Here is a 19,013-nt window from a genome sequence, read left to right as displayed (position 1 = left end):
TTTTATCATTTTTTTCCTTCATCTCTTCGACTACAGCAGGCGGTATTATCAACAACAACAAACAACTGCTAGAAAAACAAATCACACTAATAGCGTTTCAAGCATCAAAGTCGGTATCCTCAGGTTCGGTGGGTACTGCCAACTTTATCGGGTCAAAGCAGTCGTCTTGAAATTTAGTCCACTGTGAATTTCATGAATTTTTGACCTTTAACCATAGTCTTATTCCTCGCTGGACAACATGAGTTTCTGCAACCTTTTCTGCTGCCGGTTTAGAACTTTTCAGCTTGTACCCCAGTGCTAGTAATTCTTTTTTTCGTTTGCCGAGCTCAGCTGGCAAGTCTGTAGACACGCTGAAACCTGTTTTTTTTTAGCTTTCCACATTCTTTCATAATAGCTGACAATTCACTGTCTGAAATGCTAATAAAAATAGGCTTGATAACTCTCTGCTTATTTGAATTCTTCGAAGGCTCAGCCCAGTTCCAGATTGGGAGGGAGCCGTCTTTTTAGAAATACAGCACAGTATGCCCATACTCAGCTGATCAGCATCTCCAATTCCAAGCTTAGATTGAAAAAATGTCACTACAGTTTCTTGAAGATTTTCTGCTCCTTGCGGAGCTTCAACACAGTGAATGAGAATATTGTTTCTTCAAGTGTAAATCTCTGATTGCAGGCCAGTAATCTTGACATGAACCAGCTAAGTCCTTAGCAGTTTATTCTCTGCTCTCAGTATTTTATTTTTATTTTGAAGCTTTTAAATCAAATTTGAAGCTCGTGCATACGGCGGTCGAAATGGTCTTTCGTAACTGACATATTGCTACCAGTTAATACCGCTCTGCCTAAATCGAACTAAAAAGGCATTGAGTGAGACTTACACGCAAGGGCCTCTTTTATGTAATAAATCTAGTTATTACTCGGGGCTCACTTTCGTCAAAATGCCAATTCTCCAAAAAACCCGCCTGCAGTATCCTTTCAATATAACACTGCGTCACTGCAAACTTTACTGTTTCTAAGAGTAACTTTTATCCCAGACAACTTCAGATAAGAACTTCTTTTGATTGTTTAATCGCTTAGTCAGTTAAAAACAGCGCTTTTCATCAGAAATAATTTTTCTTGCAATAGACGACGCTAAAACGTAAACATTGTAAGATTTCTGCTTTAACCAAGGAAACTGGCTCCAGAAAAGCAGCTTTAAACTCCTGCACAGTCTATTGAAAATATTCAAAAATCTAGGAATATTCTTTTTGTCCCCCACAACTTATTTCTGGTATATTTAAAATCACTACGGATTTTTGATATTTTTAAGTGTTCCTGGTTAAATAGGTAGATGGCACATCTCGATAGACGGCGCATCTCAAATAGATGGCGCATCTTGAATAGATACAAGACTTCAATTTCATTGCAGGTGGTTCCCTGAGTAAGCGTTGGGTTCTCCTGAAATATAGATTAAAATGTCTTAGTTTTCCAAATAATCAACCCTTGAAAATCCCAATTCCAACAAATATTGTGGCCCCTTGAATTTGACTCGAACAAATCACCCCCATTGCTCCCCATCCCACCTCAACAGGGTTGCTTACGTCTCCCTTTTCTTTATTATTGTCAGAAACCTTCCGTCAAATCTATATTTGCTCTCGAACTTAAATTGTCAGCATGATAACCTTGATTATATTCAAAAAGATGCCAGTTTAACTATCTGTATTTGCCATTAAAATAACATTCCCCATCCCAGTCATTTTAATACATATATTACGCACTAGACCCCGGCGCCGTGCCGGCGGATCGACCGAACGCCGCCGACGAGAGGCCCGGTCAAACGCCACCGAAGGGTCGTAACGCCGCCGGCGTGCCGCAAGCGCGCCACCGCTGACAGAGACGGTGGCGTTCGGTCGACTTTAAATTAATTTTGCGGCAATTCTTTATTGGGTCAACCGCAAAGTCGGAGCTTTTCCTTCTCGTGTGGTTTAGTATTTCAATTTCCCTGATTAAAAATCAAGGAGGGCTTGCACTATCCCCGAATTTTGGGTATTTCCCAAAAATCTATTCGTCACCTCGAAATAAAATTTGGTTCCCCGAATCCCCGAAAATCACGCAATCACGGTGCCACCCCTAGCGATTTATTACCAGTGACTTTCCCTGCCAAATATTACTTTGCATCCTATAATTCTTCACTACTCTCTTGTTCGTTAATTTTTGTCTCTTTTGTTACTTTGCATAAAAATCAGACAGATGCAATATGCAATTGCAAATATTGCAATATAGACAGTTCTTAATATGTTGACAAAAAAAAGTATTGTCTTTATGAAATGAGTTTAAATCATTTCGAATTTAGTTTCCCAATCGCTATTTCTAACATCGTTCGTATTCAAGAATTTTATTTTCAAGTTGAATAGTATTATAGAACGAATTCACTACTATACAGCTTCAGCCTTCAGTTGGATTTTGAAATTGACAGCCGACAGATTGTTTCTATAGCTGAAATGTAAGTTTGCAGACTTTTTTTTTTGCTGTTTTTAGATAATATTTTCTTAATGTTTAATACTCAATTGTTGAACGCCTCATAGAAAATACAATCTTCTTTCTGAAACTTTTTTACCCCCCCCCCAAAAAAACCTTCTATTGAGACAAAATTTAGCTATAGACTAAGCTTTGTACAAGGTTGGGGAATTAGAGATTGAACTGGAAGTTATCCCAAAAATATGATTCATAAATAAATTGTAAATTATAACCTATAGGGGGGGGGATAGGGGGCTATCATTTTTTAATGATAATACCTCATTTTTGTTTATTGAAAGCAGGGATGCCAAAAGATAATTATTTTTTTCATTTAAAGTCGAGACAGAAGAAAATGATACCAAATTCTCTGGGAAACCAGTGAAATATTTTGATAGACCCAGGGCCCCCTATTAAGACTTGTTCATTGTCTTGGGTTTTTTGCGATTTCTCATAGGCTACTTGCCTAATTTGGCTTTTGTGTATGCTCCCTTTTAATTAGATTCTTTGGATCTTATTGAATGCCACGGCGGATCTATGACTCAGTTTTCCAATAATTTGAGGTATATCTGAATAATTTCGACATTTTTGTTGTTGTCTTTGTAGCCCTTTACTCATACCATTAATTTTTTTCTAGGAACACTAAGCTGTTTAACATTATTTTGCGTGTTTGTTTGAACCAAATAGTGACCTAGTTAATTAATAAGTAACTTATTTTTCAAATGAAAGCTGAGACAGTATCCTATCAAGGTGGTATCCAGAGAGGGGGGGGGGTAGGGGGATATTATATTTAAATGATAATATCTCGAAATTTTTTTTATTGAAAGCAGGGATCCCAAAAAGTTAATTTTTTTTAAATTTAAAGCAGAAACGGCATCCTATCAAGGTGGTATCCAGGGGGGGGGGGGGAGTGAGCTATCATATTTAAGTGATAATACCTCGATTTTTTTTAAAGCAGGGGTGCCAAATAAGTTAATTTTTTTTTATTTAAAGCAAAAACGGTATCCTATCGAGATAGTATCCAGAGGGGGGGGGGGGGGCATATGGAGCTATTATATTTAATTTATAGTACCTTGATTTTTTTTATTGAAGGCAGGGATGCCAAAAAGTTGAAAAGCTGACAAAAATTTTCTTAATGAATAACAAAGAAGACCAGTTTCCAGCCAGCGACTTGTGAATTTTTTAACTCATGAATAGGCTTGAATCTGTTGTAAATTAAGCTGTGATTTGAGAAAGACTGATGATAACATTAATGTTTACGGTCACCATTGATCACGCCGGCAGCGCGCCGCCCACATCTTACCGGTGGCGCGGTGCGGCGAGCTGTTTTTGGCCCCGCCGCCACCGGTCTTCCCTCATCGGCGCGGCGCCGGGGTCTATAACACACTTTTTTCATTAAATGTTTACGCTAACTATTATACATGAAAATCTGCCAAAGCTGAATTCTATTTTGACCAAAAACCGTCATTTTACTTCAGTATAGGAAGTGCAAAGCCCCGTTTGTCCAATTAGCTGGTACAATATTTAATTAGCTTTTAAAATCTACCCTTATACCTTTTTATGTATCTTAATGATCCCTTTGTCAGAAGCATCCACCCTCTGACAAGAACCATTTAGCAGTAATGCCATTTTTAAGAAGACCCGAGACGGTCAATCATTTGAATCAAAAGTTTCCGTCAATCAACCTTCAATTGACCTTTCAATCAACCCATCAATCTTGACCAAACCTAATTTCAAGTTTAAATTTAACGCACGGCAAGATTTTCAGTTTCAGTTCAAAGTCGGGTAGTGAACTGTCTACCGAGTAGGAAATGCAGTCTAATTCTGGTTTAGCTTTTCTTGCATGTACTTTGGTTACGCTCAAGTGACAACAAAAAGAAAATAGGAAACATCGTTTGTCCAAGGAGTGGTACAAGATGAAAAATCACTTCACTCATGACCATTTACTGAACGTTTTGCCCAATACAGAACAAGAGGACTACAGAAACTTTATCAGAATGGACCAAGATAGTCTTAGTTTTATACTCAAGTTAGTACGGCACAATAGAGGGCAGAAGGATACAAATATACGAGAAGCAATTCCTACAACTCAGAGACTTTCCATCACACTTAGGTTCCTAGCTTCACGCACAGATTTGGAAGACCTGAAATTTATCTGCGGTAATGCTCCCCGGACTCTGGAGCTCAGTATAATGGAAACTTGCTCCGCAATTATTGAGGCGTTGAAAGATAAGTTTCAGGTATGTATCAATTTTCTTTTTATTTTTAACACAAATGGATAAAAGAATGGTACTTGTCCATTATTCAGAACACTGGCCGGCATTTACCCCCCCCCCCCCTCTCCCTTGGAGTTTACACTCCCCCTCCCCGAAAATTACTCCCGGCATTTACCCCCTCCCCCTGTAAAATACCCCATGTGCTTACCCCTTCCCTCGGAAAATACCCCCCATGCATACCCCCCCGTGGAAAACTCACCAGATGTTTACCTTCCCTTTTAAAATACCCCCCCCCCCCGTAAATAATCGTCATAGAAAATCCCCCGCCCCCCCCCCCCCCCCGTGGAAAATAAGGTTTTCTAAATTTGATAATTTATTTGAGATTTTTTATATTTCGTAGGGGGGAGGAATTTCGGTACTTGTGTATTATACATCACTCACTCAAGTTTACGCTTTGTAAAACTCGAGAACAAACCGGTTTCTTCGTTAGTTCCTATCAGCTTAGCGTGAGACAAGACAAAGACAAGTGACAGAATAGATAGGAAATATATAATTTGGGCTATATATTTGCACATAACATATTTGGACAGTTTGAAGTCAGAAAACAATTCTTAGTTCATAATATGCAAAATAATTATACCTAAGACATTTTGCACTAAGACCCACTATACTTACCCCCTCCCCCTAATGTACAAATATATAGCCCAAATTTGTTTCTAAAGGAACGAAGAAACCGGCTCGTTCTTGAGTTTTATTAAATAAAAAAAACAAGTTTTTTAAACTGAAAGTAAGGAGCGACATTAAAACTTAAAACGAACAGAAATTATTCCGTATATGAAAGGGGCTGTCCCCTCCTCAACGCCTCGCACTTTACGCTAAAGTTTTTTATTGTTTTAAAAAATAAAGTTGTGAGAAAGAGTCAAACTTTAGCGTAAAGAGCGAGGCGTTGAGGAGGGGAGAGCCTCTTTCAAATACGGAATAATTTATGTTCGTTTTAAGTTTTAATGTCGCTCCTTATTTTCAGTTAAAAAAACTTGTTTTATTATTTAATTTCTGATCATTTTTTAGTTAATGCGGCTTTTATTTGCATAAAAATTTTACTTTTCTTTTGCTAAATGGATGTCTTTACAAATTAATTTACATAACTAACTTCTATATTCGTATATCTTTCTTCTGGCAAAAAATACAAAGTTGCAGATTTTTGCAGATATGAGCTTGAAACCTATGTAATAGGGTTTTCTGATACGCTGAATCTGACGGTGTGATTTTCATTAAAATTCTTTCACTTGTAGGGGATGTTTCCCCCTCTTTAAAAAATCGAGTAAATTTTCTCAGGCTCGTAGCCTTTGATGAGTAATGCTAAACTTAATCAAATTTATATATTTAGGATCAGCATTATAAACACATTCTTTTGATACATTTATTGACATCAAAATTCCGTTTTTATAAGTTTCGATTACTATTGAGCCGTATCGCTTGTTTTTTTATTGTTTTTTTATTACGTATATGTTATTACGAATATGAGGGGGTTCTCCCCTTAGTCAATAACTCGCTCTTTACTTTTAAAGTTAAAAAAATTTTTGATTAACGAACCCCTGAATCACAAAGGCCGGTTAATTAGAATAGTTAGCTCTTTTGAAAGCACTAAAAAAAAAACTGTAGCATTAAGAGCAAGGTATTGACTTGGGGGAGAACCCCCTCACATACGTTATAATTTCTGTTCGTTTTAAGTTCTAATATTCCTTCTTACATTTCAGTTGAAAAAACTTGTTTTTTTTTATTTAATTTCTGATCGTTTCTTATATAATGATTGTAAATCCGGCGCCCACTTAAGAGAAATTTCCCTTACCCCAAAGAAAAATCATCCAAGTTCTTTTTATCCATAGTAACACCCTCATAGACCCCCCCCCCCCCCTCCAGAAAAAATCCGTCCTGAAAAGGGGTGTAGAATTCCCAACAACCAATAAATAATGCTGCCGAGTCTGGCATCCCATTAAGGGCGATTTCCTTTCCCCTATGACAGCTTCCATTTTGGAATAATCCTCCAACATAGCTCCCAAGCCAACCTTCCCAACCCAACCACGCAAAAAAACAAACCGTAAACTTAAGTATACATCCCAATAAACAAAACTATATTTTAACATTGGGTAAAGTTCATAACTTTTAGCCCTCCCTCTGGGAACTTCGGGGATTAAGTCATCCTAAAAGACATATTTATCATATTTTCGACCATGCTGAACGAAATGGCTATCTCAAAATTTTGATCGGGTGACTTTGGGAAAAAAATAAGCGTGGAAGGGGGCCTAGTTGCCCTCCATTTTTTTGGTCACTTAAAAAGGGCACTAGAACTTTTAATTTCCGTTCCAATGAGCCCTCCCACGATATTTTAGGGCCACTGGGTCGATACGATCAGCCCTGGGGAAAAAAACAAAAAAAAACCAAATAAACACGCATCCGTGATCTTTCTTCTATTAGAAAATAAAATTCCGCATTTCTGCAGATAGGAGCTTAAAAACTATACAGTAGGGCTCTCTGATACTCTGAATATGATGGTGTGTTTTTCATTAAGGTTATGTAACTTTTAGGGGGTCTTTCCCCCTTTTTTTGAAAATCAGCCAAATTTTCTCAGGCGCGTAACTTTTGCTGGGTAGCACTAAACTTGATGAAAGTTATATATTTGAAATCAGCATTGAAATCTGATTCTTTTGATATATCTATTGGTATCAAAAACCCGTTTTCTAGAGTTTCGGTTACCATTGAGCCGGGTCGCTCCTTACTTACAGTTCGTTACCACGAACTGTTTGATACATCGTAAACTTGAGTGAGTGACGTATAATACATAAGCGCCGGAGGGAAATTGTTCATGGAAAAAGAGCCGGATTTTCCAGTTTTATTTGGAAACTATCAGAAATTGAATTAAAAAAAAACTAGTTTTCCAACTGAAAGTAAGGAGCAGCATCAAAACCTAAAACGAACAAAAATTAGTACGTATACGAAAGGAGTTGCCCCTTTCACAAAACCTTGCTCTTTACGCAAAAGTTTTGACTTTTTTCCCTAATGCTTTAAGAGCTATTCTTGAAACACAATGGTCGTTTAATTAGATTAATAGGTTTTGCTTTAACTTCTATATAAAAAACTATAGTGTAAAGAGCGAGGTCTTGAAGAGGAGGCAGTCCCTTTCATATACGTAATAATTTCTGTTCGTTCTAAAGATTGATGTTGCTCCTTACTTTCATTTGAATAAACTTGTTTTTTGTAATGTAATTTTTGATCTTTTTTAAATAATACCCAGAAATCTGGCTCTGTCTCCATGAAAAATTCCGGTACTTGTGTATTATACGCCACTCACTCAAGTTTGCGATGTGTAAAATTTGAGAACAAACCGGTTTCTTCGTTAGTTTCTTCGTTACTTTAGAAATAAATCTGGGCTATATATTTGTGCGCTGGGGGGGGGGGGTAGGGTTCAGCGGGTCTGCAAAAAGTAAATTATAAGACTTGAGGTGATAAATTTAAATTAAAAAAATTCAAACAGTAATTAAAAATTGAAAAGAGTAATTACAAATTCAAATGAACAAAGCCTTCACGAAAACATGACGAAAATGAAATTAAGTCACTTGAAGTATCAAATTGAATAAAAAAGTAACTAAAAATTCAAATAAAAAGAACCAAAAACTGAAATAACGTTGCAAAACTTTTTCAATTTTTTTTATTCGACTCACATAGAGGTAAATTTCGAAGCGAACTCAGCAGTATTTTTGTGTTTTTACTTTGTGTGGGCTGTGAAGCTTAGGTGGAATGACACTCAGCTAGACGAGAAGGGGAAGTCATAAGGACGCTGGTGGGAGGCTTGGGATGGTATTGCCAATTATAACCTGAATAATTTGAATGAGGCAGAGTCGATGACAATGACGAGGGCAACCAACGTTGGTACGCTTCAAGCCGCACTCATTCTCTCGTCAGGCTGCAAAACTCCGCTTCAAAAAGTGAATCGGTAATAATTTTTTCAAAAAACCATTTTTGGTCTTGGCGTAGCTTCTTCATTTTCATAGCCCAGCCTTGAGCTAGAATATTTTCTTTTGTCTGGGGTTGCTTGAAGTACGCTGTAGCTAACCCCACTAGTCGTTCAGTGGAATCTGGCTGACATTTTATTTCTCTTTTGAGGGAGGGGTGATTTGGGATCAGTTTCTTCAGCTGTTCTAGAAGGAGACGCTTTACCTTGCGAGTCTTCATTCAGGAACGGTTGCTGCAATAATTAAGAAATGAATAAATTAATAACAAGTTTGAATATTATGCTTAACAATACTTAATTACGTTAATTCTTACATTTATTCCTTTTTTACGTAACTACGAGGATAATTTATATATTTTTCTTTCTTCTTTTTAGGTTCCAAAATTTGAAGAAGGATGGAAACAGATTTTAAAGGAATTTGAAAACCAATGAGATTTTCAAAATTGCATTGGAAGCGTCAATGGCAAACATGTGTCAATTCAAAATCCAATAACTCCGGCTCTTATTGTTCTAACTATAATGGATCTTTCAGTATCGTGCTTATGGCTATTGCAGACGCAAATTATCAATTTAAATGGTAAATACGGGAACCAATGGCCGAGTCTCGGATGGTGGAGTCATGAAGAACACTTTTTTTGGCGCAAATTGTCTGAAAACAAACCAAACTTAACACGCCTATTATACTGGTAAGACACGACTGCCACCAGTATTCTTTTGGTAAGGTATGGTTGTCACCACTTATTGGGGCAAAAATGGTGTTACACCACTTACTGGAGGGTAAAGCCCCTGGCGGTGTCAAATATTATAATGGGATGCCCGCGCTTACCACAATGGTTCTGTAAATATACGGTTTGTTAATAGCCAATTTACAATATACCCTGGCCCAGGGTATGATAACGTGATCTAACGGTCAAATGGCCAAACTCTAAGGCCAAGGGTGCACCCAATTCGGGTCACCACTAAAAATTTCTAGCTATCTCCTTGGAAGGTAACAGACCCCCCCCTATCGATATAATAATGACGGTATCTCGTAACTCTGTTCCTACCCTGTCTGGGTTCCTCAAAACTTAGTCTACACAGCTGTAGAAAGTAGCTTTCTTGTACTCTTCCAAAAAGGTCACACACCTATAACAACTCTAAAAAAAAACAGACTTCCCAAACCGGATCTCAATCTAGACTAACTAAATAATATTGGTTCTGCACAAGAAACTTTGCATTCGGGTGGACCTTCGCTTGCCCCCTGCCAATCCTCTAAATCAATGTCCAAAAATTCATTCCACTTTAGCGTAATTTTGTCTTTCAATGGCCCAGACCCGGAAGACCGAAATACAATTTAAATTCAAAGCTTACTTATTGCGAAAGAATCTACCTTAGCAACCAGATTTTAACTTATGATTAAAATTATCTTGTAGGCAAATATAATTACAGAAATTATCTGAAATTATTGTCATTTATCTGAAAAGAAAAGAAACAAGGAGTGGAATCCAAACAATGCCTAATCGGCGTGAGATACCAGGTACTGATAAAAACATTTCCGTTTGTGTGTGTTGCCGATGAAGCTTTTCAACTACTCCCTAATTTCATGAAGCCTCATAAAAGAGCTATTTTGACAGACGATAAAACAATTTCCAACTATAGATTATCTTTTGCAAGGAAAGTAGTTGAAGATTTTATCAAAATTCTCACTAAACGATTCAAAATATTTCAAAGAGAATTAAACTTGAGCCAAACAAAGCTAGAACGATTGTTTTGATATTCTGTCATCTGCACAATTACTTGAAAATGAGAACCAGAGCCCATTATTTACAAAATCACGACGTTGATGTTGAAGGAACCTGGAAAAGTGCTGCTGAACCTGGATCACGGAGACAAGACACTGAACTGATGTCATAACTTCAAAAAACCAAAGGTAACTCTACAACTGAGACTAGAAAAATAAGGGACGGCTTCTGCAAATTCTTCAACACCAGTGGATCAGTACCATGGCAAAGCAAGCGTCTGCACAGTTAGCCATCAATGTATAGTGTTTTTGTTAGGTTTCTTAATTTGCTTAAAACTTCGTATGAATAGATAAAAATATTAAAAAACATGAAATAAAAAAAAAAAATTGGTGTGTTATTTGATCTTATTTTATGCCTTTCGAGACATAAATACAATAGTAACTCAATTGCTCGGCCATCTTTCACAGTTATTTCAGATTTTCTGATTTCCACGGATTTTCTGAGGGGGGATTTTCCTTGGAGGGTAAACGATGGCCACCGAATAATCGAGTTTTCAGTGCTAGTACAATGAAGTAAAATTCTTACCTCTGTTGTTTCTGTTTCAAAAATTTCAATCTGATCCCTGATGAATGCAAGGTCATTGTAATACGACAGGAAAGGTTATGGAATGTCATCTGCTGAAGCTCAATTTTTCTTTTTCTGCTCGATCACCTTGTAATCGCGGTTGAAATTTGTTCTTAAAATATTAATTTTTTTTTAGTTCAGAAACTGTATAATCTGGTTTCAATGTTTTTACCACCCGTAACATTTTGTCAAATGCCGCACTTTTCTTATTTTGCTTATAATAGTCTCTACTTTTAAATTTGCACAACTAAGGTTGATCCTGGTGTAACTCTATTAATAAACTGATAAAATCACGTTCCGCATTTTTGCCAATTTCCGATGTGTCTTCCATTGTTTTTGGTCCGTGATTCACAAAATTAGTCTAGCCGGTCAAATCACCCTCGCAACCGCTTGAGTCATTCAAACATTCTATCAATTAACGTCAACGCTTGACTCAAGCGCCAAACAGGTTCCTAGACCATCAATCCTGCTTGAATCATTCGATTGACGGAGGCTTCTAATGATTGGCCGTCTTGGGTCTCTTTTAGGATAAAATTTATTTGACTGATAGAATAAGATATTATATTCGTGATGAATCCTTAAAATGGGAGGGGGAAGGGGTTTTAGATTTCAGCTTCAAGTACAAAACCTTATTAGCTTCAATTTAAGTATACTCACCGTTTTTGTTTTGTTTTTTAGGGGAGGCAATACTATGAATAAGGGTCACCCCATCTCTTAATGTACTTAAAAGTTAAATCTAAACCTGGAGATATGCACGGATCATCCTTTTTGAAATTATGTGTGTTGCTATTCATCTTGAAAACTCTACTGTTAACTCTCCTCGCTTGTTTGCGCATTTTACACCCTGGTGAAACAAAGAAATACCCGGTCCAGTACCCGGTAAGAGGGTCAACAAACTCTTGCGTAGGCCCGGTAACGGGAAATTCTCGGTGTTTGTATCCATGAAAATTTTTGGAATCAAAACAAGTATTTCGTAAGCCACGTAACGGGAAAACCTTTGTGCTGGGATTACAAAGGTTTTTGGAACCAAAACAAGTGTCGTCGACCTTCAAGCCTACCTCATCTACATTTGCATTTACATAAGTAAACAGTAGACCAAATAAACGCTAGATTAACGTCTTGGAGAAGGTCCTGAGGGCTTTTTCTGCCTGGCTCATTGGATCCATAAGGCTTTTAGACATTTAAATTTGTAAAAACCTGTGTCATCTACATTAAAATTTGCATAAGTAAGCAATAGCACATGCTAAACTAAGACGTAACAACCACCTGTGTGTGAAGCGTAAAATGTAAACAATTACACCTACGTCTTGGAGAATGCTTTTAGGGAAGGCAGTGGCCGGTTAGCTGCAGGTACCCCGGTGTACTGCTTGGGTTTGAAATCTCCCTAACTACTAATATCCATGAACGAGGTCTATTACCTTTTATGGGACCCTGTTTTTCCTTATCGGGACTTTTGTTATATCATCATTTACTGAATCATCACACATTATAAAACTAATGATGATGGTCGTGGTGACCCTGCTCTGCCTAATGCGGTGCTAGAGTATTTGAAAGAGCATAGCAAGCTTGTAAATAAAACATGATAATGGCCAACTCCCCCCCCCCTCCCTGATTAGAGGGTGTTTTCGTAAGTATGATCAAGCTTAACACAAACTATACATTGCTTCTTCTTTGGCAAATTATAGGATTTTGAAAGCAAATTTATCAATGAAGGAGCTTCAGAGTCTTGTCAGACTAGTCACAAGGATCGCTGCAGCATATCTTAATGAACGAGAACTCAATCCATTGAGGGATAAGTTAGAAGCTGCCAATTTTACGCTTCAGGAGATCACAGAAATTATTATTAAGGTATTCGATCAAAAATATTTTCTTTTGCTTTTCCGTTTTCATGTTTTAAAAAAACATACTCTGATTAAAGATTTTGATTGGTACCTTTTTTTTAATTTTTTTAAATCCCACCTCCTCTCCTCTCAGTGGCCCAAACATTAAAATAAACTACTTTTAAACATTACAAAAATCTAAATGCCACTTACACTCTACATTTTTCTAAAATTAGCAGCCAAAGAGTGGTCTTCGCATTATTGTACTTCTACTAAAATAATTCTTAATATTTATTAACAATAAAATAAATGCTCTCCCGCAGAGAGGACGTCCCCCCTCCACAGGAAGTCCCCGCTTGCGGTGGCCATTTACAACAACAGAGAAAATTTCCTCAAATTCCAATTCTGCAAAGAAGCCACCACTAAAAAAAATATAAAAAAAATATCCCAATAAAAAATAAATAAAAAAACAACAAAAAAACAAAAAAAAACCTCTTTTATATCATCATTTCAGCTTATTTTTACAACACACAAAAATAAACACACTAATATTTACGAAAAACAAATAAGCTGAAATGACCACCAAACCCCATTTTTAAACTTCATTTTTTTCCCTTTTTTCCTATTTTTTTCTCCTTTTTTGGCTTCTAATTAAAAAAACAATTATCAATAATTTTCTTTAAACTACCTTACTGACAACGCTAATTCTCACTCACTCACACAAAAAACTATCTCTTACCAATAAAAAACTCAAACTCTCTCCATTACTTACTTTCTCACTCTCTTTTTCCACCCACCATATTTACAAATAATTCATAATTCAAAATAAAAAAATGCTCTCTCCACTCTTTTTTTATCTTCAATACTTCCATTTTCTTCTCAATTAAACTCCTAAAACCCTCTAAACACACCACTTTCTTTCTTTTCCTTCTATTCCACACATAATGACACATATTTCCAATAATATAACTCAGAGAATTTTTCTTTTTCACTTCCAAATCCGAATTTATGTCAAATTTCACCAGCTTCTTCTTTTCTTCATCACTTTGAACTTTAATTTTGCACTTTTCACTTAAATCGAAAAGAAACTGAAAAATTCCCTTATTTTCATTACACTTGATGAACTCGTGGTCTAAACCATCCTCCACTACTTAAAAACAAAAAGAGCATTTTTTATCTTCATTTCTCAGGAAACGTGACACTCTATTTCGGTAAGGCAAAATCATGTGTATGACTTGAAACATAAGCTCTCTCGCTTTTGGTTCCATGGGGAAAGAATGTAGATTTCTAAAGGCATTTTCAAAATTTACAAATGGTTCTTTTTCTTTTACGTGATATCCGTTATTTTCCTCTTCGGGAGTTAAAATCCTGGTTATCTCAGTTTTATTTCTGTACTATCTGCCATGAGAAGCCCCTTCTCTCGCAGGTGCTCTAATATCGAGAAAGAACCTTTCGTGAAGACTGGGACGTTTGTGTCTGAATTTGTTAAACTATGATTTTTTAGAAGGGGAACCAACCGCTCTCTGGTCATTTGAAAGTATTCTTGCGGTCCATTTAAAAATTCAAGTGTCACTCTCAAGCTTATTTAAAAATTCAGCAAGCTTATTTTGGCACAGTTTTCTAAAATCCAGTACTCCTAGACCTCCCGTTTTGTTTTGGCAAAAGAGAAACTTCTTGCTCAGTTTTTCTAGCTTACCGCTCCATATAAAACGCCACATGTAGGTTTCAATTTTCTTTGCTATAGGTTCCGGGAGGGGTATTACTGGGGCCAGATAAAATATTCTTGATACACAATACATGTTGACGAAAGTTGATCTCTGGAACAAGGAAAGATTCCTGCCTCTATTTTCGCCACATAGCAAACACTGAATCTCGAGTACTTTCTTTTCCCATGCGTTCTGCCAGCAATTCCCTCTGACTAAAAACTCCACGCCAAGTGTCTTTACTGTAGCACTGACTTCCAGCCAAGTTTCCTTTTCCAAGCTCCTAATCCAACTTGCCTTTGCATTTTTTGTTAACGGGAGGATCTCGCTCTTTTTCTTGTGAGTCCTGACGGCAAAATTTTTCTCCTACCATTCTAGGCCCCGCATTACTGTTTTAATGTCATTTACTCCATCGGCGAAGAAATTCCCATCATCCACAAAGGCCTCAGACTTGAGAACTAAAGTTGGCAGTACTCTGATACCCGTTATTCTGGCTTCTATGTATTTTATCAACGGGTCGAGATAGATCTGGAACAGAAATGAAGAGCTTGGGTCACCTTGCTGGAGGGATATTTCAAGGGGGAATTCCTCAGTGAGGCTTCCGTTTACCACCACTTTCGCTGCTGCGCCACGGTATAGGTTCTTCTAAAAAACGACAAATTCCCCACAAAACGAATACTTCACCGTCATCAGTTCCCAGAGGACTTCCCGGACTACCGGATCGAAAGCTTTGATAAAATCAACGCATATTAAAACCCATTTGAGATCACTTTCCGATAGTTCTTCTCTTCTAAGGAGTAAGTCGCGTAAAATTGCAAGAATATGTTGGACTTTTCGACCCTTTATGCCCCCGTGTTGGGTCTCACCCAGAATCTCTCCCATCAGCTTCCTGAGTCTATTCATGAGTACTTTGGAACATAATCGGGTATCACAGGGAAGTAGAGAGATGGGCCTCCAGTTCTCGATATGTTGCATGTCTTCCTTTTTTGGCACTAATGTGATGATCGCTAGGGTCTGATCTGGTGTAGCTTCTTCACTTATCATCTCGTTCATTGCTGATAACATGATTTCCGAGATTTCACTAAAAAACACTTTGTAAAAATCGTAGCTTAAACCATCTCTTCCTGGGACTTTCCCTGTTTTAGTAGAACTTAAAGCTTGTTTTAGTTCATCTTCAGTTATGGACTGACTTAAAATTTCATTCTCGTCCTTTGAAACCTTTCGCCTCACTTCAAAATCATCAAAAGCATTTGCCTCTCTTGCTTCTTCTTTCCATTTATATAACTCTGAGAAGAAACCATATAGCGTCTTTTTTATTTCTTCGTGATCATCTGCTATCTTTCCATCATGTGTTTTTGTTCTGTCAATTTTGCTTTCATCTCGTTTCCTTTAAGCTTTCAAGATTGTCGCCAGGCTTATTTGTTCTCCCTCATATAAATCGTTTAAACGATTTTTTACTGTCCAGTTTTCAAATTTTTTCTGCTCGATTTCCTTTAATTGTCGCCTTATTTCATGGTATTCGAAAATCGGATCGCCTGTATTTTGGTCTATTTCATCTTTCAGTTGGCTAAGGACTTTTCTTAAAAATCGTTCGTGGGCTAACCGCTCTCTTTCGCTTTCCTTTTGTAGGCATTTTTAGAAAATTTACGATCTGTTCTTTAAATTTAATCCATGCTGTTAGGTGGCTTTCGTCTTGTTGTTGTTCTGTGAGTATTTTTCGGATTTTTTCTCGGATTATTTCTTTGTTTCCTTTATCCTTGATAGTATCAGGGTTTAGTTTCCAATACGGAGCTCTCATGAAACTTGTTTTCCTATTTACATCCCCTATACATGCTTGGACCGCTTAATGATCAGAGAATAAAACCTGCTCATGCTAAATGGAATTTACAGACTTTTTCATCTCCTTGGATTTGTAAATCCTATCGATTCTACTTGCTCCTTGGTTTCCGATTCGGGTGAAAGAAGACTCATTCTTTTTCTTTAGAATCCACATGTCTGTTAAATCATATGCTTTTACCAAGCTTTTCAGATCTTCACTTACTCTTTTTTTTAGACTCGTCCCCGTTCTTGTTTGCACATCCTCTTCTCTGGCTACGCAATTGAAATCTCCCATCAATAATTTACATCCAGTTACAGGGACGTATCTTGGTATGATATTCTGAATAAAATCCGCTCTGGCTTTGATGTTTTTACTTCCCGAAGGCATTTGCACGTTTATGAGCGTGAAGCTTTCAATCTGGAGGCTACATACGGTTCCGTCTTCTTCAAATTTGAAGTTCTCCGGGTCCACTGCAATATCCTGCTTTAAGGAAAAACCTGTGTCGAAAGATCCACTTGTTGAGAGAAATGAATAACCACTTGCCTCTACTCCACAGACACGAGAAGTGTCACCCTCCTGGACTGCTAATATATCAAAACCTGATGCTTTCAGATACTTCGTAAAAACTTCCTGGCTTTTTTTTTGCTTTAGCCCATTTAAGTTCAGGGTTCCAATTGTCAAATTCATTCTAAAATTCTAAAACTGACAAAAAATATCTTTTTTTTATTTCTTTCCTTTTCCTTTGTTCGACTTGGTTTCGTTTTCTGTTCTTTCTGGGTTTTTTTCTTTTGCTTGGTTGTTCTCGTTACCTCCGATGGATACTTCGCTGAGGGTCCTTTTTGGTGTTTGTATCTTTCCTCCTTGTTTCTGGACCCCTTCAGATGGTCTTTGGGCGGTAGGGGGTCTCAGGATTCTCCTTTGGACTTCTACTGGTTTCTTTGGTTGATTTGCTCCTTTTTTGTCTTCAGGGTCGTGTTACGCTTTATAATTTTCTTTAGCTTTATATAAATCCTTTTGTGCAATCTCCTATGTGCTCTTTAGAATAGGTCTACGGCCATCGATGGTGTCAATTTCCGTATTCCCTCTAGGGCGCTGCTTGAGCCTGACGGCTGACTTACAACAGTTCTAGGCGTTCCCCATGGATTATTAAAATGTCTGCCAATCGGATTTGGGCTTAAAACACTATTTTTTCTCATGTTTCTTCTGTTTCTACGGCGATCTTTTGCTTCATGAGTTTCGTAGTGGCATATGTAGCAGGCGGTTGCTCAGGGTAAAAAACATTTATTTTCTCATCGCCACCAAAGATGTTGATAGACAGTGGTATTGTCGTTTTAATCTGCATTAATGCGTCCGCTCGACCAGTGTAGACTTTTATAAACTCGTCACCCTGTATAACTTCCTTCTGATATTTAGAACAGTTCTATAAACTTGTAGTTCTTTCTTTGTGTCCTCGCTGGTAGCTTCTCCTGGGATTTTTTGCAACTAGACTACGACCGGGCGTCGTCCGGATCTGTCTACATTTACAGGATATACGCAATTTTGGGATCGCATGTTCGGTTCATTCGTTTTGCATTTTGATACGAGTTCATCTGCCATTGTTACCGATTTCATAGTGACTCGCACCTGTCCGAATCTCTTAAGATCATTGAAGTCGATCGCTCTCACTACTCCAGTGTTTAGGCCCAGTTCCTTGAAAAACCGATGAATGTCGATTTCTCGTACTTCATTTAGGACCAATTCTTCCATAATTCTGAAATCGAACACAACCGTATTTCTGGACATTTTTTTCTTTATTTTTACTATATAAAAAAACGCTATCAAACTCTCACTCACACTTCCTTTACACATTTTCCTTTACTTTCTCTTAACAATAATCACAAACAAATACAAAAAAAATAAAAAAAAACCACAAATAATAAAAACAACCACCTAATTCTACACTCACACTTACACACTAACTTACTCTCCAACGCTCAACTTACCTATTCTTCCTTTTAGACACGCTAATCCTCGGACCAAAATTTACCGGACGGCAACCCTACATGCCAAACAATTTCCGACTCACAGGTTCCCCAGCCAAAATTTAATAGCCGGCAACCCTGCACATTGACACTTCCGGCTACGTCACAGGTGACTCATACGGTTTCCTACCATTTATACACTAAATACAAAGAATACAAAATAAACAATACTCCCAAATTAAACACTAAGACTCACTCTAACTCCTTCTTTAAATTCAACACACAAACTCTCCCTTCTTCACACCAAATTACATACAATTATTTATTATTTTTTTCAAAAACAACCACCATGAAACCACCATGAACCACCATGATTGGTACCTTTAAACTTAATAAAGTGTAAGTATTTGGAATTTTAATCAATATCATGTCATATTCAAGAATTTGTGGTACATTTTGCTTTTCTTTGAGTTTCGATTACTATTTGCATCTCTTTTTACTTACAGTTCGTTACCACAAAGCGCAAATAGCATTCTTGCATTTAGAGGATTTAAGGGACGGTATATTTTCCTTATTTAAGGGAATTTATATTCCTTTTATGCTTGAATTGATTATATATTCTAATTTCTATTAATTTCTGTTCGCCATGGTCT

At 37.2% G+C, this 19,013-nt stretch overlaps 1 protein-coding gene across 1 annotated transcript in view; it reads left to right on the top strand.

The window, feature by feature from the left end:
• The window catches only part of LOC148944859 (sodium channel protein Nach-like), a 376,236-nt gene that overhangs the window by 74,313 nt on the left and 282,910 nt on the right, over positions 1-19,013 (top strand). The window contains exon 3 of the mRNA XM_089099312.1: positions 12,743-12,905. Within this exon, the coding sequence (XP_088955438.1) occupies positions 12,765-12,905 (141 nt within the window). The 5' untranslated portion in view covers positions 12,743-12,764. The remainder of the gene's footprint in view (positions 1-12,742; positions 12,906-19,013) is intronic.

The sequence above is a fragment of the Artemia sp. Qi Xiang Cuo genome, chromosome 13 (genome assembly GCF_049724085.1).
Source record: "Artemia sp. Qi Xiang Cuo chromosome 13, ASM4972408v1, whole genome shotgun sequence".
Classification (NCBI taxonomy): Eukaryota; Metazoa; Arthropoda; class Branchiopoda; order Anostraca; family Artemiidae; genus Artemia; species Artemia sp. Qi Xiang Cuo.
This window is presented reverse-complemented; position numbering and strand designations above follow the sequence as displayed.